This window comes from Pithys albifrons, chromosome 7 (assembly GCF_047495875.1).
Source record: "Pithys albifrons albifrons isolate INPA30051 chromosome 7, PitAlb_v1, whole genome shotgun sequence".
Taxonomy (NCBI): Eukaryota; Metazoa; Chordata; class Aves; order Passeriformes; family Thamnophilidae; genus Pithys; species Pithys albifrons.
In genome coordinates this window covers 55,706,223-55,731,043 of record NC_092464.1, presented here as the reverse complement: position 1 = coordinate 55,731,043, position 24,821 = coordinate 55,706,223, and the positions used below count along the sequence as shown (strand labels likewise).

The 24,821-nt window shown below is 43.6% G+C and overlaps 2 protein-coding genes across 7 annotated transcripts in view; one reads left to right on the top strand and one right to left on the bottom strand.

Annotated features, from left to right (window-relative positions):
* The window catches only part of EZH2 (enhancer of zeste 2 polycomb repressive complex 2 subunit), a 57,765-nt gene extending 45,853 nt beyond the window's left edge, over positions 1-11,912 (top strand). For all 6 annotated transcript variants that reach the window (XM_071559627.1, XM_071559626.1, XM_071559625.1 and 3 more), the window contains 8 exons: positions 4,883-4,923; positions 6,076-6,201; positions 7,363-7,541; positions 8,373-8,468; positions 9,060-9,141; positions 10,624-10,704; positions 10,821-10,905; positions 11,589-11,912. In XM_071559627.1, coding sequence (XP_071415728.1) covers positions 4,883-4,923; positions 6,076-6,201; positions 7,363-7,541; positions 8,373-8,468; positions 9,060-9,141; positions 10,624-10,704; positions 10,821-10,905; positions 11,589-11,649 — 751 coding nt within the window. In that variant the 3' untranslated portion in view covers positions 11,650-11,912. The remainder of the gene's footprint in view (positions 1-4,882; positions 4,924-6,075; positions 6,202-7,362; positions 7,542-8,372; positions 8,469-9,059; positions 9,142-10,623; positions 10,705-10,820; positions 10,906-11,588) is intronic.
* A 2,017-nt stretch (positions 11,913-13,929) lies between these two features.
* CUL1 (cullin 1) overlaps positions 13,930-24,821 on the bottom strand; it is a 65,104-nt gene continuing 54,212 nt past the window's right edge. Inside the window, exons 15-22 of the mRNA XM_071559621.1 lie at positions 23,798-23,874; positions 23,207-23,338; positions 21,920-22,012; positions 19,025-19,072; positions 18,849-18,931; positions 17,386-17,491; positions 15,438-15,551; positions 13,930-14,557 (exon numbers count right to left, since the gene is read on the bottom strand). Of these exons, the coding sequence (XP_071415722.1) occupies positions 14,477-14,557; positions 15,438-15,551; positions 17,386-17,491; positions 18,849-18,931; positions 19,025-19,072; positions 21,920-22,012; positions 23,207-23,338; positions 23,798-23,874 (734 nt within the window). The 3' untranslated portion in view covers positions 13,930-14,476. The remainder of the gene's footprint in view (positions 14,558-15,437; positions 15,552-17,385; positions 17,492-18,848; positions 18,932-19,024; positions 19,073-21,919; positions 22,013-23,206; positions 23,339-23,797; positions 23,875-24,821) is intronic.

The following is a 24,821-nucleotide window of genomic DNA, read 5'->3' as shown; positions in this document are numbered from 1 at the left end:
ATGTTGAACTTGGTAGCTGCTGTCTGTCAGTGAAATGTGTTTTTCTTTGAAAATACCGAGGTTGGGAATATGCAACTCTGCATTGATTGCTTTTATTCCCAGGGATAACAACATAGGAGATAAAAAGCTGACTGAAAATTACCAAAAGCATTTCTTTCAGCAACAAATAAGAATACTTCTTTCCATATAGTTCCCTATTTCTCCCTTTAACTTCACCTCTATTCCTCCAAGTTTGTTACTCCAGGTCTTCTCCCATCAATTCTTGCTTCTGTCTTAGCTTGGATAAGCATATTTATTTTTTCCAGGCTCAGTGAAATTCCTGATCCTGGCTCAGAGATGCTTTTGACGTGGAATAGGAAAAGATCCACTGAGCATCTGGAAGAGATTCTGTTCTCTGCAAAAGCTGTGGAGTTGAATGCTCTTGGCACAGTTTTCAACTGTTTGGGCATTTGGTGGGCTTGGCTGTTTAAAATTAGGTTATTAGCCCTGGTGCAGGCTTGGAATATGCAGCTGGGAATTTGCTTGTTGTCAGATTCATACAAGTTGCTATAAAAGTGGTGTTGTTACATCTGTTTAAAACTGAAGGGCTCAAATGCATTTTGAAGCTGGAATGGCTTGTGTGGTTACCAGGTTGACATTATTTTGGAGGAGTTTTGAGATTTTTAGTTTAGTTTTTTTTTCCCCAAATAAATAAAAGCACACACCATTTCATGGGAGTTCGTGATGTTATTTTATTAGTTGGCCATATAAAAACTTTTATGGTAGCAATCTAGTTTTGAAATGCCTTTTAATTCTTTTAACTCTCATTGAAGGAAGGAGATAATTTTTTATTTCCCAGAATATGTGGCAATCAAGCTGTCTCCATTCTTCCTTGTGCAGCAATCCTATAAAAAAGGAAAATAATTTAGCCTGCCTACATATGTCTGTAGTCTGAGCACTCTAAAGATGTGACACAACTAGCAATTGGGACAAACATCTGGAAGTCTTTCTCTGTTTCTTTCCTTTCTTTTAGCTGAGCTTACTCACTCTGAGAGTAAATCCAATCCTAGAGCTGGGAAGGTCCTTCTTTTCCTTTTGCTCTTTTCCATTGTGAGGGTCTTGCCAGTCTGCAGCATCTCCATGTGTGTGTGTGTAGCACTTTGGGCAAAAGCAGCATTCACTGAGGGGGAAAAGCAGGAGCAGGAGGTTGCTTTTAATGGCCTCTTGGAGCTGATTTGATGGCAGATTTTCTTACAAGACTTTGCCTGTTTTTCACTGTGGTGCCCATACTGGCACACTGGGCAGCTCCCTGGCAGGACTGCACCCCTCTTGGGTGGTGAAACACACTGTGTCCCTCGTGCCTGTGTCATTTTTGTTAGATAGCCATAACAGGGCTGATTAATGAGAGAGGAAGGCTTTAATACAGCTGCTTTCTGGAGAACCAGCAGGTGCCAGAGCCCCTCCTGTGTATCAGAGGTTAACCTGGCACTTTGGGGCAAACTGTGCCTTCCTGAGGAGTAAGTACTTTGCATAGAAGGCAATAAAAAATCTGAACCAGGAAAGAATTCCAGAAGGCATGGATGTGTGCTGGAGGGAGAGCACTTCAGGGCTGTTTTTTCTTTTCTTCCACTGCTGGGAGCTGAATTGTATTTGGTTTAACTAATCAGCACTCCTTCCTCTATTTTGGTAAAGATTTGTTACTAATTGTAAGGTCATGTAAAGCTGCTTCTTGATTATTTTCCTCTTCCCCCTCATCCCCTTTTCAGATGCCACTTAGTAACTTTTATTTGAAAATATTTTCCTTTTTTTCCCTAGTTTCTGATTCTCCTCCTCCTGTCCCTCCCTTCTGCTGGGCTGCTGTTCACTGCATGTGTTGGAATAGCTTATGGAGTTCTGCCAAGAGTTCAGGATGCCTTTTTGTATGGATTTTAAGTCTCACCAGGCAAAAGGTGCAGCTGAGGCATTGGCACAGGTATTCTTCTGTGCCACCTGGTTGGAAGGCTGAGTCTTGGAGTGGCAGGGAGGCTCTGGATAAGGTGATTTAGGAAACTAAAGTCCTTGAGTGATGCCAGAAAACCAAACACTGCAAAGACTCAACTACATATTTGACATAATTGGCGTGTATTTTGAATTTTCAGTGCTCTTTCTGATAGCAGAGTATGCCTGTGCAGAGCAAGAAATGGCAGTGTAGCTTCTTCCAAAGAATGTGTTTCTACTGCTTTATTAGCTGATACTGCTGCCTCCTAAAACCACTGGCAAAGTCTGGTAGGTTGTTAGGAGAGAACAATATTTTTGACAGCTTCTGTCATGATGCTCCTGGAAACACTTGTTTTCTAAGCTGGCTCTCCTGGAGATGTCAGCAACCAGATGTACAAATCCACTGGCTTGCTTGGAAACCTGCCACTGAGTTTCCAGTTTGCTTTCCTTTAATGAAGCTCCAAGTTGTGAGTGCTTTCTCAACTTTCTGTCCTTTCCTTGCCTTTGCTTCCTGGTGCTTGGGACCAGATCTTGCCCTTTGTTTCTCTTTGAGACCACAGATTATGGGGCAGACTCCACCTTTAGTATGGTACTTATTCAGTCTTCAGCTTTGTGCCCTAACTGGGAGAACTTGCAGTGCTTCTGGCAGTTTTGGAAAGTTGAAAGCCAATGCAAGCTCTCATCAAAGCTCCTGTGGAGCTGGTCACTGTTGGCAACTTTGTGTTGTCTTCTGCCATCCCTGGCAATTCCTGCTGGCCCTGTGTGCCTCCAGCTCCTTTCTGGGCTCTCCTCCTCCCTGGCACTCCTGCACAAGAGGGGCTGAGCACATGCTTTTGCCATCCTGACTGCATGGATGGTTTTATTTCTGTTTTGAGTTGATACTGTTACTGCTCTGTTGATGGTGGTGTTCCACTGCTCTGTTGATGGTGGTGTTTCACCCTTAAAGTATTAGGACAGTACTTACCTTAGGAAAAAACCCCACTAACTGGTAATGAAATGATATTTTAAGAACTCTACCCACCTGTCTAGAAGGGTTTTTGGTATACTGGTGGGTCCTTATTATTCTGGGGTGACAGAAATTTTCTGTGAAAGACTTTTTCAAAAATGTGGTCTGTTATGTTACCAAATACCAGACAGACAAGAGAGAAAGTAGTTTCATGTGCATTAGAATAATTTAGGTCAAAATTGCACTCCTTCTTTCAATTATATGGGAGCTGTCTTCTTACAAAGAGTCTCATAGTTGTTAAGTACATGTTGGTTGCCTGTTTTTGTAGGGTGAGTCACTCTTCATAGGAATATCACCTATTTATTACAGTGCTCTGTAATGCTGAGAGTATTTGGGTTTTTCCCTCCCCTCAACCTCAGTTACTGGGACCAATCTGCCTCTGTGGGTTTCTAACAAGTATGGGCTCCTTCAAATGCTTGTAAGGAAGTTGGTTGTTTAGTTAAATCTTTGAAAGGACAGTTTTATAGAGGATCTTACTTGTGGGAAGCTGTTGGGGGGCACAACACACCGTGGGGCTGAAATAGAAACTGATAACGCTTTTGTGAAAGAAATAGGAGCTAAAAGGTCCTATTTAAGTAGTTACAGCAGGAGATATTTTCTCAGAGTGCAAACTCCTGAGTGTTGCATTCACTGAAAGGCAGAATGGGGAGTTTTGAGTGCCTTTTGAGTGTCTTGGGCTGCTCAGTGAATATGCAGGGGAAGTGAGGTGGCTCAATGCAGTGGCCAGGGAATGAGGCTGCTCCTGCATTGTCTTCATGTTGCTGTATGACACACTGATCCAAGATGTATAGACTTTGAAAATCCTTATTCTAATTTTTTTTATTATATGTGTTCACTGAAATACAAGTGCTAACTAAAATTCGTGGAATTGAAGCAAAATAAAACAATTGGTTTCTCCTTTAAGGCTACTGAAATTAAAAGTCTGGTTTTCCTTTTGGTAGCTGAGGTTCAGACAGGTGTTTTTGCTTGATTGTGTCAGAGATGCTGTTTATGCAATAGTTGACATTCTGTGCCCAAATGATTTGCAATTTGCAATGGATACAAAATGAAGGAGTAATTGTAACTTCCAAGCATGTTAAAGTATAATGAGTTACATTATGATAACCAAACCCATGTTATTCTTAACGCAAACCCCAACAAATCCAAACAATAAATCCCCATCACACAACAAAAGCACCACTCCTGGCAAAGGGTGTGCTTTGCTGAGCTGGCTGAGAAAGGGGACACTGAAGGAAAACTGTAAGGACACAAGAGAAAGGTGTATGGAGTTTGAAACAGAAGGGAAAAGGCTTAGTGCAGCACCCCCAGCCAGAAAAACTAGGGGAAAATGTGTCCAGCTAGAAGAAATGCCAAGGCCACATCCCTCTGGCTGTGCCAGGCAGAGCCATCATTGCTGTCACACACTTGGAGCTCACCAGGGGAAGGACAGCTGTGACCTGTAGGTGACAACCAGCGTGGTGGTGCTGGGGCTGAGTGCTGGGAAGCAGCTGCCAGGCCTTCACTCTCTTAGTTAGACATGACCCTTCACATCTGCAATTCCGTGTCCTTCTGCTGCTGCTTCTGCCTGCTGGAAGTGGCTCCAGCAGCTGCTCTCTGCAGGTTTTCCTTCAGGGCCATCTGAATCTGAGCATCTCTGTAGCCTGGGCTGGGTGGGACTGCTTGTCTGTACGATCCTGGGCCTGGAGGAATGGTGTGGGGAGGGGGGAGCAGCCTGCAGAGCTTTGGTCTTTTCAACTCCAAGAGACTGGGACAGGGTGTTTTGCTGCAGCCACCTCTGCCTTGTGTGCAGTTGGCAGATGTTCATGTCACCAGAAACTTCCCCATCATAAGTCAAGTGTGGGTGCCAGAAGCAGCGACCTTTCCCAGCCCACTGCAGGAGGGGTTCCTGTCAACCTTCTTGTTTGTTTTGTGTTTTTGCAGGTTGTGGGCTGCTCATTGCAGAAAGATACAGCTGAAAAAGGGTTAGCATCTTTCCATTCAATTTATGTCCTGAACTGTTGAGATTCTACTATTGCTTTCTTGGTTTTGTTTTTCGGGGGTTTTGTGTTCATGGGAGTTTTTTTTTGTTGTTTGGGGTATTTTTAATGTTAGGCCATTCAATAAGTTCTGTGAGGAGCTGGAGATTGTAGGGGAATAAAAAGAAAAAAAGTAAGCTCTCATTTCAAATATTGTAGGGACAAAAGGCACTCTTTGGTTTACATAACTGGAAGAGCTTTGTATAATTCAATTAAAAGGAAAGCAGGCTGAGTTTACAATCTCTTCAGTATTCAAGCACAGGTAAAAGTGGTATTAATAGTTGGAGCTGCAGTTAAAAGGACATGTGTGTGTTTTTTTTTTAAAACATCTTATTTTAGAAATAGTGTTCTGCAAATTTGTTGAGAATGGTTAGGACTTCAAGCAACATAAACAATAGATCAATTTTTCTCACTCCTTTTTTGTTGCTAATTGGTAACTTGAGCACTTTTACAAATTCACATAAACCTAACACAAGCTCAGGAGCATTAACAGCAAACATAATTTATATAGCACTAAATTTTCCTGGCTGCTCTATAGGTAAAGCTCTACACTTGGCCCTGGTATTTCCTTTCTTGTCCAGAAGACTTCAGCATTGTGCTGGAAAATTGACTTGGGAAGGCACAGGGGTATAATAATAACCAGGTATTATGTTGCCAGTGGTAACCTGTTTGATAGCTGACTGTTGTTCCACACTAAAAAATTACTTTGGGTGTTTGAGCAAATTTACTGTGCTGAATAATACCAGTGCTATTCTAGAGCATGTTCACACAGGAAGTGATACCACTGTAGTTTGGTTTTTCAGTTTTTCACAGTAAAGAGATTTCAGCTCTGAATACTGGAAGCAGCTGAGGGATGGGCAGAGTGGAGGGCAGTGGGAAGCAGGCAGGGAGTGGTGTCAAACACCCCAAGAGTGTTACAGTCCTGCTTAGGTGTCTTTTGGGTTTTTAACCCCACTCATTTGTGGGTTTGGGTTTTTTGTTCACATTTGGGACTTTCTTGAATGACTAAAAGGGAATGTCTGCCTTGAAGAATGAGGGGAACTGTATATTGTTTGGTTGCAAGTTTCAACTTTACAAAATGTTGCTATTTTTATTCAGATGGGTCATCGAATCATGTTTACAACTATCAGCCATGTGATCACCCACGTCAGCCTTGTGATAGCTCATGCCCTTGTGTAATTGCTCAAAACTTCTGTGAGAAGTTTTGTCAGTGCAGCTCTGAATGTAAGTAAAACATTTAAGTTATCTATAAATTTCTCTCCCTGTCCCATCACCTGGCTCTGCACTGGCAGACAGTCCATACTGCAGTCAGTGTTGCAGGAGCAGCAAATCATGGCAAACAGTGTGAGCACACAGTCAGTTCAGTTTGGCCCTCATATTTAGCCATTGCATGAAGTCAGAGAGTCTTCAGCCTTAAAACTGAGGAAGACTAAATTAAAACCAGGAGAGAAAAGAATTACAGTATATCCCAATGTCCCATGACTGTTTTAGTATTAATATCATAGAATGGATTGGGTTGGAAAAGACCTCCGAGATCATCAAGTCCAACCCTTGGTCCAACTCCAGTCCCTTTACCAGATCATGGCACTCAGTGCCACGGCCAAGCTCACCTTAGAAACCTCCAGAGATGGGGAATCCACCCCCTCTCTGGGCAGCCCATTCCAATGCCTGAGCACTCTCTCTGCAAAGAATTCTTTTCTGCTCTCCAACTTCAATTTCCCCTGGCAGAGCTTGAGCCCATCGTGCCCCCTTGTCCTATTGCTGAGTGCCTGGGAGAAGAGACCAACCCCCACCTGGCCGGAACTTCCCTTCAGGCAGTTCCAGACAGTGCTGAGGTCACCTCTGAGCCTCCTCTTCTCCAGGCTAAACACCCCCAGCTCCCTCAGCCTCTCCCCACAGCACTTGTGCTCCAGTCCCTTCTCCAGCCTCGTTGCTCTTCTCTGGCCCCGCTCCAGCCCCTCAATCTCTTTCCTCAACTGAGGGGCCCAGAACTGAACACAACACTCAAGGTGTGGCCTCCCCAAGGCAGAGTCCAGGGGAAGGGTCACTGCCCTGGTCCTGCTGGCCACGCTAGTTTGGATCCAGGCCAGGATCCCCTTGGCCTTCTTGGCCACCTGGGCACACTCTTGGCTCCTGTTGAGCTTCCTGTCCCTCAGTCCCCCCAGGTCCCTCTGCCTGGCTGCTCTCCAGCCACTCTGTGCCCAGCCTGGAGCGCTGCAGGGGGTTGGGGTGGCCAAAGGGCAGGACCTGCACTTGGCCCTGTTGAACTCCATCCCATTGGAATCAGCCCATCTCTATCCTGCTGTGCTATAATCTGCACAGTCTGAATTTGACCCTGTACTTGTTTCACCCCTGCTCTCTCTGGTTTCCACTGTTCCTGTGCAGGCCAGAACCGGTTCCCCGGCTGTCGCTGCAAAGCCCAGTGCAACACCAAGCAGTGCCCGTGTTACCTGGCCGTGCGCGAGTGCGACCCCGACCTCTGCCTCACCTGTGGGGCAGCCGACCACTGGGACAGCAAAAATGTCTCCTGCAAGAACTGCAGCATTCAGAGAGGATCCAAAAAAGTATGTTGATGGTTACAAAGCTCCATGGCTACTGCCAGCGTTTGGGGGTGGTTTTCTGTTTTCATGGCAGAGAATGGAATGTCTTTGCCTTCGTGATGTCAAACAAAACAAAACAAAAAAACCAAACAGAACAACAAGGGAGGTGGCTGTCACTTAGTAGCTTGTTAAGCTCTGGTAGGTTTTGCCATGTACCAATTAGTGTTTCTGTGTAGCACTGCTGTGCAGTGTCTGCTTTTCCCCATTCATACTTGGCTTGTAATGTGCAAACCGGCTGCTGTTTTAAAGTGATACCTCAGCAATCTTTGCCTGCATCAGCATAAGGAAGTTTGTCCCAGACACAGCAGCTGTTTCTCTGTTCAGTTTTTGATTCTAATGCACAAACTTACATAGTCTACTGAAGACACCCTGAAAGCCCGTTCAGCTCTGGTAAATCAATCAATCAATCAATCAATCAAAGTTTATTTCTACTCTGGAACATCATCTCACAAACTAGCTGAGTACTGAGCTAATCAGTCACGAGCTTCTGTCTGCAGACTTCTCTAGCTTGAAATCTTTAGTAAATGTGGTTTTATGTAACACCCTCATTTCCAGGTCAAACTAAAATTTTTAATGGTTTTCAAATACTTGAGGTCGTTTTTCTTTTATCTACATCTTCTGATCCACAAGCTCAGTGTGCATTTGGCAACCAGAAGAGTCTGTGTGTGTCCACTGTCTTGGAGTCCCTTCATGTACATTTCATTAGGTGATACAAAACAAAATAGAAAAAAAAATGCCTGAACTCAAATCTAAGCCAGGCATGTCTAAACTTTTTGGTTTTTTCTGCCCCCCCAGCACTTACTATTGGCGCCTTCAGATGTGGCAGGCTGGGGAATTTTTATCAAAGATCCTGTACAGAAGAATGAATTCATCTCTGAATACTGTGGTGAGGTAAGGATGGAGGACACTGGTTATGTATGAGCTTAATTGGGGAAGTTTTGCAGTGACAGGGACCAACAGATTGTCTGTAACCTGGTATAGGTTTAGCCAGGGTGATGTGATTGACTGAGTGTGCAGATGCTGCTGTCAGAGGCTCAAACCCAGGAGCTACAGTTGAAATGTCACACAAATTTGAAACAGGTTCTTTGTGAGAATTTTTATCTGAGATGTAATTTCAGTTCAGACATGCTTGGAATTTTGTGCCACATCATTTAGTAGAGTACTAAAAGTCAGTAGGTGCTTTCATTAAATTATATTCTGTAGCAATAGAACCCTGAATCAGGTGTGCAGTCTTGAGATGAGAAGCAATTCTTGCTCTTCTTCTGCTCTGAAAGGATTTAGTTATGCAAAGAGTAGACCATGGATGTTTGGTAAATGCAGAATGCTTGCTGAAAACAGGGATTTATGTTTGGGAATCCTTTCAATCCCAGAGAATAAAAAACCCCCTCCACCTGTCTTTCAGAATATCTGGGTGTTTTGAACTCAAGCTACAGTTAGAAAAGGGAAGAGTTTTCTGTTTTATAAACCCACTGTTTCTTTCAGATTATTTCTCAGGATGAGGCAGACAGAAGAGGAAAAGTGTATGACAAATACATGTGCAGCTTTCTGTTCAACTTGAATAATGGTATGTATGCATCAGTTTGCAACCCTTGCAGCATAAATAAAAGATGTGTGCTCACCACTTTGTTCAGCCCTGTATTTTGCAGACAGCAGGAAACACTGAGATTTTTTTCTGCACATCTTTCCCTATCAATGTGTGGATTCCCAATATTGACAGTGCTTTTTTTCCCCCCCAAATGCTACTCAAGTAGATTAGTCATGGAGCCTGTTACACAAGTAACTATGTAAGATGAGTGGAATTTGATGGAGTAAAATTATGTGCAGGCACTAAGTAGACTGAAGAATTTAGAAGGCTTGCCAGGTATTGTCTGAAATAATTCTGCTTTTTAAATCAGCAGTAAGTGATGATGATAATTACACTGGGGGGAGGAAAAACTCAAGCAGAGATATGTGGTATGTGGTTACTGCCATGAGAAGAGAAAAATACAGACTGCACTGTGCCAAGCATGAAATACCAGAAAATAGTTGAAAGGAGGCAAAAAATGCTGCTTTATGTCAGTGTTGACTTAGCATATTTAAAGGCAGAGAAGCTTCAACCCCCTGCAGCGCTCCAGGCTGGGAACAGAGTGGCTGGAGAGCAGCCAGGCAGAGGGACCTGGGGGGACTGAGGGACAGGAAGCTCAACAGGAGCCACCATTGTGCCCAGGTGGCCAAGAAGGCCAATGGGATCCTGGCCTGGATCCAAACTAGCGTGGCCAGCAGGCCCAGGGCAGTGACCCTTCCCCTGGACTCTGCCTTGGGGAGGCCACACCTTGAGTGTTGTGTTCAGTTCTGGGCCCCTCAGTTGAGGCAAGAGATTGAGGGGCTGGAGCGAGTCCAGAGAAGAGCAACGAGGCTGGAGAAGGGACTGGAGCACAAGTGCTGTGGGGAGAGGCTGAGGGAGCTGGGGGTGTTTAGCCTGGAGAAGAGGAGGCTCAGAGGTGACCTCAGCACTGTCTGGAACTGCCTGAAGGGAAGTTCTGGCCAGGTGGGGGTTGGTCTCTTCTCCCAGGCACTCAGCAATAGGACAAGGGGGCACGATGGGCTCAAGCTCTGCCAGGGGAAATTGAAGTTGGAGAGCAGAAAAAACTTCTTTGCAGAGAGAGTGCTCAGGCATTGGAATGGGCTGCCCAGAGAGGGGGTGGATTCCCCATCCCTGGAGGTTTTTAACCTGAGCTTGGCCGTGGCACTGAGTGCCATGATCTGGTAAAGGGACTGGAGTTGGACCAAGGGTTGGACTTGATGATCTCGGAGGTCTTTTCCAACCCAATCCATTCTATGATTCCATGATTCCAATGAGAGGTGAGGGCGGTGCCGCTGTGGCAGGAGGAAATGGAGTGGAGCAGCAGGAATACTGTAGGATGCTGGGCCAGCTCCTCCATGTAGGAAGCTGTGCAGTTCTCTTCTGCGGCTGCTGAAATCCAAGCACACTAAGTATTAAACACTAAACATGTTTGTAGGTGACTTGTCCATCATTTGTGGATTTTGTTGTTTGTTTCACCCCCAGATTTTGTGGTTGATGCAACACGCAAGGGCAACAAAATTAGATTTGCAAACCATTCAGTAAATCCCAACTGCTATGCAAAAGGTAAGTTTTAAATTTACTTGCTTGTCAGCAGCACATGAAGTGTTGTGGGGTACTTATTTAGTGTGCACATTTTATAGGTATTTGTACTAACATAAGGCTAAATTTCTTTCAAACAGTTATGATGGTTAATGGCGACCACAGAATAGGAATATTTGCTAAAAGAGCCATTCAGACTGGTGAAGAACTGTTCTTTGACTACAGGTGGGTAGAGATGGACTTTGTCACTTCTTTCATTGACTGGAGCAGCTTTCAGTATCTCTGCCAGCTCACAGTTAATTCCTGTGCCTGCCTGGTCCCTGCAGCCTCAGGTCTCAACAGCCCCCTGTGGTTATTTAATCCAGGTGTCACAGTAAGAACTGACTTGAGCAAACTTGGAACAGCAGCTTGTAAAGTTCAGTGACCAATGGGGACAGACCTGCACAGCAGACTGTAATAGGCAGGGCTCTCTAGGGCTGGTATTGGTTGACTGTCCCATCATTCAGTACTGACTGTTATTTCAGAGAAGTGCTTGGTAAGAATGTTCATACTGACCTCTAAAATCATCCCACTTGAAGAAGACTAAGCTGTCCAGTGACAATACCATGTAAATGCAGTTGCTTTCCACTTGCTGGAATGAACTTCAGCTTGTGACATTCAAGGTGAAAAAGTGTGGAATTGTAGTGGTTTGTTTCCTCTCGATCAAACTCCTCTAAAAGTAGTTTCTTGCATGGCCAGCATTGCTCTGCACCTGCAAATTCACAGGAGAAGGAAAGGCTCCAGCTGGTGAGGAAACTGTGGGAAATCTGAGATTATTCCAGTCTGTGGTGCTGTTCTGTAATGTCAGAACAATGAAGCTGAAATGTTCTGTTAAACTGTTTTTTTATTTGTGTTTGTTTAAATTTCAGATATAGCCAAGCTGATGCCCTTAAGTACGTGGGCATTGAAAGAGAAATGGAAATCCCTTGACACCAGCTACCTCTTCTTTTAAACAAACAGCTGCCTTATCTTCAGGAATTTCTAGTACTGTGGGCAATTTTAGAAAAAAAAATGATGCAATTTGAAATTCTGTATTTGCAAAGTACTGTAACAGTAATTTATAGTAACGAATTTTAAAACAAACAACTTTTTATTGCCTTCTCACCAGCTGCAAAGTGTTTTGTACCTATCAACTTTTGCAATAATGTGGTGTGGTACATTTTTCAACCTTGAATAAAAGATACTTGAACTTCTTCATTTTTACTGGAACTGAGTTGGAATTTTGTGTCATGCAGCGTGAATTTAACTTGTAACTTCTGAGCAAAGGCAGCTCCATCCTTGTCCCCTTCTGACACTGTTACTTCAGGTCACATTGAAGATTCAGGGGAAGAGTCAAACAGTGCAGGAGACATCAGGGAGGTTGCCTGTGGTGCAGCAGCACCTCCCAGACCTGGTCTGAGAGTGTTTGTGTTCCTGGCCATGCCAGCTACAATCATGTTCTCTGGAGCAAGGGCTGCTGCAGAGAAACCTGCACTCAACCTTTACATCCCACAGCTCACCTTTTGTCACAGGAACAACTGCATTTCATCAGTCCTTAGTCCTAACAAGGGCTCTCTCCATTATCAGTAGATTTAATGGAAGGAAAAAGTGTCCCCCCCAAAAATAATCCAGAATAGCTGTGATTTCTGTGACAAACACCACTGTCAAGACAAAGCTGTGATTTCTGTGACAAACACCACTGTCAAGACAAAGCTGTGGTACAAGATGCCCTCAGCAGTGGCTTCTCTGAATAAGGGACTGCAACAGTAATTACCTGTGCATTTCTCTTCTGCATATCCTAATTTTTTTAATATATATGTTTTTAGATCATTTAGATTACAGTCTGTCTGGGTCTTGGACAGGGCTACCCAACATTTATTTTGCTTGCCTGTGGGGTGGGAACTCTGCAGGCTGATGGGACATAGAACAGAACTCTCCAGTCAAAGCAGCTGGAGAGGCAGGGCAGGCAAAACTGATCTCCAGAAATCCTGTCCATGGTGAGCATGTCCCTTCTGTTCAGCTCTGACCAAAGGTAAGACACTTATTTTCTCCATGCCTGGGGAGAGTGTGGCTCTTGGTGTCAAGCTGAAGGGGCAGGATACAGAGCACTGCTTCAACCAGCCCTGGGTTAGGCTTGGCTGTGAGAGGCAGCTTGAACAGGTGGCCTTCCATCTGAGAACAGAATTCAGGCTGTTTCTCTGTCATCAGACCACTCTTCCATCCTGCTACAAAAGTCTTGCCCTGAAATTTCAGCAAGAATTGTTCACCAAAACAACACAGCACTTTACAATACAGCCATCCCAGAAAGCATCACAAGCTCCACTTTTCTCAATTTCCAAAAGCAATTTTAAAACTGAACAGCAAGATGCTTCTATTCCCCATCCTGGCAGTCTTCAGTACAATTAAAATTAATTCAGAATAGGAATAGCAAGACTGCAAATTCTCAGGTGCAGATGAACCTTCCTCCTCCCTTTTCCAAATCACTTTGGATCACATAAATTTTTGCTCCATAAATTTTTTTTAAAACGCAGATGTTTTTGTAGGTTTAGTTTCCCTCAAGAGACAAATATTAGAAACATCAAACCTGGCTCCTTTCTCTTCCTGTGAGAAAAAACACTAAACAAATCACAAATTTGAAAGGGAAAAAAGTGCTTGGCTGCAGAATTAAAGTTCTTTTCACCATCACGATCAGAAAATATAAATTACCAAAAATGAGACTTGTAAGGATGGCAGCCTTTTGCTTGTAGCATGTGGAAAGCCAAGACTCATTTCATAAAATGTTGTGAGAAGAACAGAATGGAGCCTGGTCAATCAATGTATGAGAAGCAACACTCAAAAGTATTTTAATTCCCATCACAGGTTGCATTTAATGGGAATAAATCTTTGGGAACACGCTCAGTTTTCTGTTCCTGTCAAAGACACAGGCAGTCTAAACCTCCCTTGTTCCAGGCAGCATTTAAGGAAGGGTGATGCATTTTATAGCACACTGGGCAATATTAAAACCAGCTCCAATTTCAGATGGCCATTGCCCACATATATCCCAAGTGTTTCCTGTCCTGCAGATCTTGTGAAGTCATCACAACTTCCTTCTATTTCCAAAGTGCAGACTTTTCCTCTTAAAAAAGAAATAACATGCCCACAGATGATTATAGATGACAATTTCTTCAGAGAACAAAATGTGCTTAAATCACCAGAAAACAGGGAGGAAAAGCAAAACCAATTTCTAACAGCTTTCATAACCATTATACCTTTTATTTACATTTAGAAAGATAATTAATGAAACTTAAAACAATAAAACCAAATGCAACTTGTACAGAAATCTTTTAATTTTTTTTATTATTTATCACACATTAAAAAATGAAACACACTATACAAATGGTTTTTCATAGCAGATTACACATGGGTCCATTCAGACTCGCTCTCCAAGTGCTGCCAACATGTATAAGTACTGCCTGTGATGGCAGCTGTTTACCATATAGCCAATGTATTGATTTAAATGCAGTAGCATGCAACCCTTAAAGGAGAAGGGTTTGATTCCTCTCTGTTCTTAAATTAGGTTAAATGGCATTGGTGTCCATATTTACATACTTGAAATGTATCAATCCTGAGCAGTTCTGATGCAAATCTGAGACTGGCTGATGGGAGTCCTGGTCTCAGGTATTAAAAAGGGAGGTCCAAATGGCAGCAGTGGCTGCTATGAAGTTCTGTTGCTTTCATTCTTTCCATCACATACCTATTTGCCGAGTGTCACACAGTCAAGGAGTTGCTAATAAAAGTGTTAAGCCAAGTAACTGTAGGTGTCCTTCTCACCATCCACACGTTCCAAGTACTCCTTCTCAATGAGAATGTCGATGCATTTCTGTGGGAGGAACAGAGGGGAGTGGTGGGGCACTGGCAGAAAAGTGTGGCTGCTACAAAGGGAGTGATTTCAGGAGTAGGCAAAGGGCACAAACACGGCAGTTCCCTCTCCTGTTCCCAACCACATCCAAGTAAAGGACTTTGCTAATCCATTAAACTCAGTTATACCTACTTGATGCTATTCTAGGGGAGTGACTGGGAGATCAACCCATCATCAGTATGCTGAAACTTCACAGCAAGACATCAAATAAAGAATTAACCAAGCTGTGGAATGCTCACACAGGTCACTACAGGAAGGAGCTGCCTGTGGCACCATCTGAGCAGGAGCCTCTGCACTTGTGCCAGTGTGTGCAACTGCCTGTTCTTTGCCCCACCTACCCCCTTGGCTGTGGGTGTAAAACCACAGGTGAGCCCACTTAAACAATCTGATGAAGAAATTAAGAGACATTAATTAGTAATTAATATAATCAATATAATTATTAGTAAATAATTAAATACAATGCGCCCCATCCCAACATTTTTATCCTAAAGGAGATCAGGAAGCTGTCAGATGGAGCCAACCCCAAGGCTGGCTGCACTCCCACAGCTGGCAGAGCAGGAACAAAAGGTAAGCCTGGAGCAAAGGCCACACTGAGCTGGAACTGATGTGAACAGATGCAACCAAGCTACTATTTTACCACTGCCAACAATGCAAAACACGCGTATTACCCTAAGGGAAATGGTATTTCTGGTTAAAACATTTCCTACTTACAACTCCAAAAATCTGTCCTTACCCATCCCATCTCCTTAGCTTTCCTTTTAACGCAGGAACACGTGTTTTGTCTATATATTACACCCTCCTCAGCTCCTGGAACAGGTACAGAGATGTGGTTCTCACATACCTTAATTACAGGAACTCGTGGCTTGAACCTCGAGGACAGCTGTGTTAGCACTTCTCCAAGCAGTTGCTGGTGTTTTAGAACCTTCCTCATTTTCATGATTCTCACAATAGCAGCCTGCACAGCAAAGTCACAAAGGGGTGCTTAGGAGCAGATACTTGTCTTTTTGGACAAAGCCATTTAACTCCCTGGCAGATCACACCAGGTCGTGCAGAAGCTCCACCACAGCAAACCTGAGTGCCAGACAGGGAGAGGTGTGCCCACAAATGCCAGCTACTCACACAGCTCTTGAGAGCTCAGGTTCTGCACAGCACATGGGCATCAAAGTGGGTTTGTGTCAGGTCCAAGGTTTGAGACATGGATTTTAAGGGCTTTGCTTACGGTCGGTCATAACAACGGCAGCAACTGGTACCAAGAGCAACATGAAACTACTTGTGTAACAAAAAAGCCTTCTGTATTTATTTAAACTGCTTGTGTCCTGTCTGCTATCCCGTGGGAGGGGAAAAGAATGGGTGAGGAATACCAAGGAGACAAGCCCCTCCCTAGTTACATCTGGTTACCAGGAAAGAGCCTGAGTTAATCAATTACACTGTGATGCTCTCTTAGCAGTACATCCCTATTTCCCTGCCCTGCCTCTTTGCTTCTCAAGTGGCTTCTGAATGAATGATATAAAACCCCTGTTAATGCCACACTACCTGGATATCCCTCCTTTACACCCAGGACAGGGTCTGCTGAGCGTGTTTATCCATGGAACCCAAACATCATCAGCTTAGAACAAACATCAACAACACATCCTGCCTGCAGAAATGCCTTCCCCCATTCCCCATTACAGACTCCAATCCCCCATTCCCCATTACAGACTCCAATCCCTCCTTTTCACCCAGGACAGGGTCTGCTGAGCGTGTTTATCCATGGAACCCAAACACCATCAGCTTAGAACAAACATCAACAACACATCCTGCCTGCAGAAATGCCTTCCCTCATTCCCCATTACAGACTCCAATCCCTCCTTTTCACCCAGGACAGGATCTGCTGAGCGTGTTTATCCATGGAACCCAAACACCATCAGCTTAGAACAAACATCAACAACACATCCTGCCTGCAGAAATGCCTTCCCCCATTCCCCATTACAGACTCCAATCCCCCATTCCCCATTACAGACTCCAATCCCCCATTCCCCATTACAGACTCCAATCCCTCCTTTTCACCCAGGACAGGGTCTGCTGAGCGTGTTTATCCATGGAACCCAAACACCATCAGCTTAGAACAAACATCAACAACACATCCTGCCTGCAGAAATGCCTTCCCCCATTCCCCATTACAGACTCCAATCCCCCATTCCCCATTACAGACTCCAATCCCTCCTTTTCACCCAGGACAGGGTCTGCTGAGCGTGTTTATCCATGGAACCCAAACACCATCAGCTTAGAACAAACATCAACAACACATCCTGCCTGCAGAAATGCCTTCCCCCATTCCCCATTACAGACTCCAATCCCTCCTTTTCACCCAGGACAGGATCTGCTGAGCGTGTTTATCCATGGAACCCAAACACCATCAGCTTAGAACAAACATCAACAACACATCCTGCCTGCAGAAATGCCTTCCCCCATTCCCCATTACAGACTCCAATCCCCCATTCCCCATTACAGACTCCAATCCCTCCTTTTCACCCAGGACAGGGTCTGCTGAGCGTGTTTATCCATGGAACCCAAACACCATCAGCTTAGAACAAACATCAACAACACATCCTGCCTGCAGAAATGCCTTCCCCCATTCCCCATTACAGACTCCAATCACATTTAAGGGCATTTTAAACACACTTTTAACTCCTAACACAGTGCATTGCAATGGCATGTTGTCCTGTAACAAAAATTAAGAAAGCCCAGAGTAAGCCCCAGTAAAGGATTACAGAGCTCTAATTCTGAGATCATTCTGCAACACAACTCACCTGAATCAGTAGTTTCCTATCTTCCTCTATATTTTTGTGTGTAGTTTCCTGTTCCTGCTTCTGTTCAGTCTTCATTGGCACATTGATGTTTACCCTTAATTTTTTGCTGTAAAGAAAAGCAGAAGTTCATAAAACAATTAGCCTATTTAAAAAACAATCAAAGAAACAAAAACCCCTGAGTAAAATCCAAGTCCAAAATAAAAGCTACACCATCACAATTACTTTACAACAACAGAGGGCTTTGGCTCTTCTGTAAATTTTAGACAGTGCCATTCAAGTTTAAAAAAACAAAACATAACAAACCAAGATGAAAAAAACCCTGCAACTATAACCAAAATGCCCAAATACCTTTTTGATGGATGTTCTTGTGTTTCCTGACTTACTGAACCCAGCTATGATCTGCTAGGTCTGTACAATTACACTGGGTTTGAAACATTTCTGTGTTTAGTAAGAAGCTTTGAGTCAGTGAACAGGACACAGAAAAGTCAGTGGAAACCTTTCTGATTTCCTGGATTCTGACCACAATGTGGAGAAATCCATTTGTTCTGTAACTCTGCCTTCTCCAGTGCCGAGGGCTGTGCTGAGGGGAGCCCCCCTACCAGGTGTGACCACAGCCTCAAGACAAGGCACTGTCACAAGTGGGGAACAAATGTCAGCAAATGTCACCAGGGTGCACAGGGCTCTGCTGTCAGTGATTCTGCACAGTGCTGGGCATCATCCTGTGTTGGTACCACCACACTGCACACAGCAGCAACACCGAGCTGTTCCCATCACTGCTGACCATGAATTCCCAAACCTTTCATCATGGGTTAAGGGGGATGAAAGATAAAGAGTGAGGTACAAGGAAAGGTTTTAAAATGCTTCTTTCACTTAGGATCTTATCTTCAGGAAGTACTGAACTCCTCACTGAATTTATGTGTGTTTATATCCATGCTCTGGTAAGCATGATAAAGTCACCACAGTACTGTAAACAGCTTAAAATACAGGACTAGCTAAAGTAGGTAATAAAACCTACTGAAAATCATGTTTTTTAAGTCTTCAAATCACTGTACCTTCTGTGGTTCTAAAATGAGCCTGACAGCTCTAGGGGATGAACACAGAGCTGTGCCCTTTGCTGGGCACTGAGCATTTCTGTGACCCCATAAAATCCCAAGTGCTGTGCTCAGTGCACACGAGTCAAACAGCAGCAGTGACCAGAAATAAATCATTCAAGAATCAAGGAAGAAAAAGGGCACTGAAAATACATCCAAGCCTTGACAGACTTTATGCCAAAGTCAGACAGCCAAAATCTTCCCCATCCCTCCCTTGCCAGCCCTCTCCTTAGTACACACTGGATCTGTTTGGAATTGGCACTTGGGCTCTGAAGTTTCACCCCAGGTATACAAATTTTACCCAGATTTTAAAAGCAGGATGATGCTACCCATTATACATAAGTGAGGTTTGCTGCTCAAGTTTTTCCTTACTTTTTGTAACCAAGATAGAGTTTTATTAAAGTATCTGGTTTTAACTCCACCTCATCCACGTTTGCATTTTCATCTTCCAAAACCTGCAAGAAATAAACAAACAAATAAATAAATAGATAGTCATTAACACACTTCACTGCCTGTTAAGCAGGTCATAAAACAGCAAGAGTACTTACAAGCAATTTTGATTTCAAAAGTATCTGTAGAACTTGTGCCAAGATATCCTAAAAAATTACAGAAAATATTATCAGTACAGACAGACAGCACCTTTCTCCAGCTTAAAAACTTGAACAGGAATGCATATATTTAGACTAAGAACTAATGAGTGCAGACTGCAAACCAAAGGGAAATAAAAGCAGCAAAAATACAGTTCACAGAGATAAAACATTAAAAGGGCCTTTTTGGGTTCTGTGACATTATCCCCCTTGTGGTCAGTCAAATAATATAAAATTCTTAAGAAAGACTAACTCCAAACAACAGATCTTTCTAGTTGCTGGTTTAGGAACTATTCAATGAGCAGATTTATAAGCCCAGGAAAACATTTTTCCCAAACCATGCCAATATATATATCCCATAAAAGCACTCTCTGCTTTCTGATCAACATATTTTTCTTTTCTGTCTTATACCAGGGATCTGTTCTGGTTGCTGTTGCTGGTCAGTCACCCAGACAGCTCCTGCCAATGTTCTGTGCAGGTTTGCAAAGCTGCTATTTCACCACAGTGAAAACCTTCTGGGATCCAGGCAGTTGGTTTTCAGCTGTATAAAGAGGTTTTTTTCCTGATCCAACCATAATTTGGGCTAAATATTTATTTGACATAAATATATGTATCTCTGCAAACCAGTAATAAAGGGCAACCCCCTAAGACTTCTGAGTTGGCTGTAAACCATCAGCAGCAATAACTTTCTAGAAGAATAAGATCTCACTACCCAGGGATTGCCAAACTTTCCAGAAGTGGATCAGGCTTGATGCAAAGCTACTACTAAAGGTCACTGATGCCAAATAAACTGTGGGCCATAAAGTCCACTTGGAAAGACAAAGAGGGAACCTTTTCCACAGCAGAGAGTTAGCCAATGATTTTACCATGTATAAAAGAATGCCAGACAGGCAGATCAATCATTTAGGGACAATGCTTCTCTTTTTGCTGCAGTGTTGTCTTTTAACATTAAAATGTAGGGCGTGTGTGCTGCCATTAAGCAGGCAAAAAGGTTGAAGGCCCTTTGGTATGGTGGACGCTGGGACAAGTATAAATACGGAGAGGCCTGGCAGGTGGACTACATCACATTGCCACAGACCCGCCAGGGTAAGTGCTATGTGCTCACCATGGTAGAAGCGACTACCGGATGGTTGGAGACTTATTCAGTACCACATGCAACAGCCCGGAACACTATCCTGGGCCTTGAGAAACAGGTCCTGTGGAGGCATGGCACTCCAGATGGCATTGAGTCAGATAATGGGACTCATTTCAAGAACAATCTGGTGGCCACTTGGGCACGGGAGCATGGTATCGAATGGGTGTATCACATTCCATATCATGCACCTGCGGCTGGGAAGGTTGAGAGGTGCAATGGACTGTTAAAAACAACTCTGAAGGCACTAGGTGGAGGAACCTTCAAGAACTGGGATAAGCACTTAGCCAAGGCCACCTGGTTGGTTAACACCAGAGGCTCTATCAATCGAGCTGGTCCTGCCCAAACAGAATCCCTCCACACGGTGGATGGAGACAAAGTTCCCGCAATTCACCTGAGAGGCATGTTAGGGAAATCTGTTTGGGTTACTTCTCCCTCGGGTGAAAGCAAACCCATTCGTGGGATTGTTTTTGCCCAAGGGCCTGGGAATACCTGGTGGGTGATGAGACAAGATGCTGAGATCCAGTGCGTGCCCCAAGGCAACCTAGCCTTGGGGAAAACCTAATTGTGTGCCTTGAGTTGTGTTTTGCAGGAAACCAGACACCGGATGAGAAAGACCCAAAGCTGATACTGGTATCCCATGACGTCCAACGATAAGGCAGCCCTAACCTGTGAACCAGTCCTGAACTTGGAACTGTGACTTTAACCAAAAGGCAAAGGACCCAAGCTGAACTGATGCTGGTGCTGATCCTTGATGAAAGGCCACCTGCCTCGAAAGACTGCATACGGACTATACATATATGCATATAAGCACGGGAAAAAAAGAATGATTACTGTGGGATATGGGCCATTGATGTCATATGATATGAAATAAGGGGTGGACGTTGTAGTAGTTTTGGCTTTAGTCAGCATAGGTCCCCATTTAGGCCTCAGTTTTTAGCAGGCCTCAAAGGTTGTGACACAGATTAGAGGGGACAGGTATCATCTGACTTAAGCAGCCATAGAGGTATTTCATATCATCTGACATCATCAGGAAGTGTCGGGGAGTATAACAAGCAAGGTGGGAGGAGTCTCTGGGCTCTTCGGTCCATGCTTCTGACCAGGACGGTTCCCGCTCCCTGACTGCTGATATCAGGCCCTCCTGCCGGTCGGCACGTCTGCTTAGCCGGGGACGTGAGCACATTCCTGTTAATTCCTCTTTCCCTCTTGCTGGGAGGTTTCCTTTGGGGAGGGGGTTTGGTTGGTTTGGAGTTTCACCTGTTAGCTGGGGCGACCTCGGTGAGCCTGTTGTTGTTTCCTGTCACTATGTGCTATTTCATATTCTGTGTTATTCTCTGTATAAATATAAAAACCTCACTGTGTTTAAAGCCTCATTTCTGCTGTTTTCCCTCACTCTCCTGCTGTGGGAGTGGACTTTTTGACTGGGTACCAGGCAGTTGGCATTTTGCCAGCTCAAACTATAACAGCGTGAAACACTGAAAAGTTCCTCCCAGAGCTCAGCAGGGACACAGACACTTCACTCCAGTCATGAACAGGAGCGCACACACACCAAGGCTGTGGTTACAGGGAAGTGAACCAGGAAATAAGTTGACCAAGAGAGCACATCTGTCTCCTTGGGGACAGACAATGCCTCTGGCTTCCAGCACATGCAATCCCAGTTTCTTACGACAGCAGAAGACCCAGAGACTTGTTCCCAAGTGTGGTAAAGAGTGCAAAGTCACTACCATTTTGATCTGAGTGCTGTCTGTCAGCTGCTGCACCGTGTAGGCATCTTCTGTGTTGTACTGCAGTAAAATCGCCATCTGGAATGTGGATGCCTGACAGAGCCAAACACAGAGAAAGGAGGGGAGAGGGGGGAATCAGAGAGTGAACCAACACTTTCTGAATTTGAACAGACCGAAATTCAACACTTAAACACATCAACTGGAATATCTGGACAACAGAGAATACCCAACTAGTGCTAATCACTACACAATCAGAGAATCTGATGCTGTTTATACAACTGGAACTCCACCTTCTGGTATTACCTAACCATAAACTCCAGGACTATGATCATTCAGCTACCTGCAGACACTTCATCCTATTATCTATTATGGTGTCAAAGCATTATCCTACTTGCTAATACAGTTTAAAATTATTTTTCTTTGTCCCTCCCTGACCCATTTAATCTTCATTAAAACCTACACAGACTACTGAATTCATCCTCACAACTCCAGAATAATGAAACCAAGTTCATAAACAAGGCAGGTTATCAGTGGGTATCACCACAGGGTTAACATATGTTGATGACAAGGTCAAACTGAGATTATCTTGTTTCTTCTGACTGTTGTGAACTCTCCTCCTCTGTCTGCTTTTTGGGAGAAAAAAAAAGCTGTCAAATTAAAAAATTTGACAGTTCTTACTGCAATCATATTTGTCCTGCAAAAATTTTATTGCATACCTTTGGTTTTGTAATAGTGAAGATGTGTTATAGGTGAACTAATAGGACAATAGAGGGCAATTGCCTCAACCTCAGTGAGAATTAAACTTTGAAAACAGTTTGTCTGGGATATTTAAATTCTACCAGAGGAATCTTGTTTTGACTGAGCCAGCAGGAACCATGTTCAACTTATATGCCAAGTGTGCATTGTGTGTCCAGAGAGGATTTTTCCTTACTGGAATTGATGGAAATTCATGAAGTTTAATATCTCTTAGAGAAAATAACATATTACTGTAATGGATCCAATCAGTTCTGCTCTATTGCACTTAGAAAGGAGGTTTACTTTGTAAAAATCAGGTGATTCTCTAAAATGTTTTTCATGAGATCCCACGCAGAGAGGTTGGAGTTACCTCACACAGTGCAACTCAACACCTGCTTAGACCATGGGCAAGGTACTCCCTTTTCTAAGTCCATTTTCTTAAGTATCAGTACAGTAAATAAAACAAATGCACAACAAGGGTTCTGTCAGCTGCAGCCAGTGCTCTGGATGCAACAATCACCACGTGTTTTAGTGGCATGGCCTTGTCCTCACCTGTAATGTATATCTGTTTTTGAAACAGTTGGTGACCAATTCCCCCTTGGACAGCTGATACAACCACGTTAATTTCCTTCCACTGTGACGACTGGCATAAAAGGCAGTAAATCTCTGATAGCTCCGTTCTAACTGTAGAAAACCAACAACAATAAATAAATAAATACATGATGTTCTTTACCTTCGTTTACCATTACTAGAACATGTAATACAAGCAACACAGGGACAACCCTCAAACACCACCTTTTCTGAACAACACAAACAGAAATCCAAAGTATTCAAATACCACAGACTGGATGAAAATTTCCCTTTGTGACAAGGTCTTTCTTTAAAGTATCATTAACAATATAAATGTAAACCAGCATTGAAGTTTCATTCTTCCTTTTTATAATACAATAAGCACGACTAGAAAAAATACATAATTCACACAGTTCTTTCCTATTATTGTGTTGTTCCAAATACCCTCATAAGCAACTACCAGAGCCACTCCCAGCCCTCTCTGACACACAGCAAGACAGGAGGAGACACCAGCCTGCTAAAACAAGTCTCTCTCAGGATGATTCCATGTCAGCTGAACCCAAAGAGCCTCACCTCAGAGGGCAGAGCGAAGGTGCAGGATTGCTGGAACGGCCACGACCCAGAGCTCAGCACCTGGATGCTGAAATCCACTGCAAGAGAGGGGAACAGGCTGAGCTGCATCATTGCCCTCGTTCCTACCCCCTCTTCAAACACAGTCCCAGTCCCAGCACAAACTGGAAATGGTTCTGTCTTGTGGTAAAAATATCATTAAGTAATGTATTTTTTTCAGATCATAAACTAAAGACACTCCTGAAAGATGTCACTGCAGTTGGAGAGCTTTACATTTACTGTGACAGGCACTCAATTTTCTCTGTTTTGGAGAAGTTACTACCCTATTTCTATCCCCACAATGGATTTCCCTTTTAACATATAACTCTGAAAATTGTAAACATTTACTGTCACACAAATGCTGGAACAGACCTTTCACATTTATATTTGTAAGGCACTTTGGACAGGTCAAGTAAGAGTAACATAAGAACTAAGTAAAATTTAGGCTTGACAATCCCCAACTCTAACTGTAACCCAAGAAATAATTACCAGTTCTTGATAGAGTTTGGTCCAATGTGCTTCAATTAAAAAATATGTATAAAAAAGAGACAGGGCTGTCTAACAACCTGGGACACAATATACTTTTTTCCTTCATAGAATCATAGAATGGATTGGGTGGAAAAGACCTCAGAGATCAAGTCCAACCCTTGGTCCAACTCCAGTCCCTTTACCAGATCATGGCACTCAGTGCCACGGCCAAGCTCAGGTTAAAAACCTCCAGGGATGGGGAATCCACCCCCTCTCTGGGCAGCCCATTCCAATGCCTGAGCACTCTCTCTGCAAAGAAGTTTTTTCTGCTCTCCAACTTCAGTTTCCCCTGGCAGAGCTTGAGCCCATTGTGCCCCCTTGTCCTATTGCTGAGTGAATACTTTCACACAAGTCTGAACTTCAGCCATGTTGTGTTCAAAATCAAAACATTTTCAAGAAAAACATCTCTCCAATCAAAAATTCAAAAAGGAAAAGAAAAAGGAAAAAAGAAGAGCCAGGA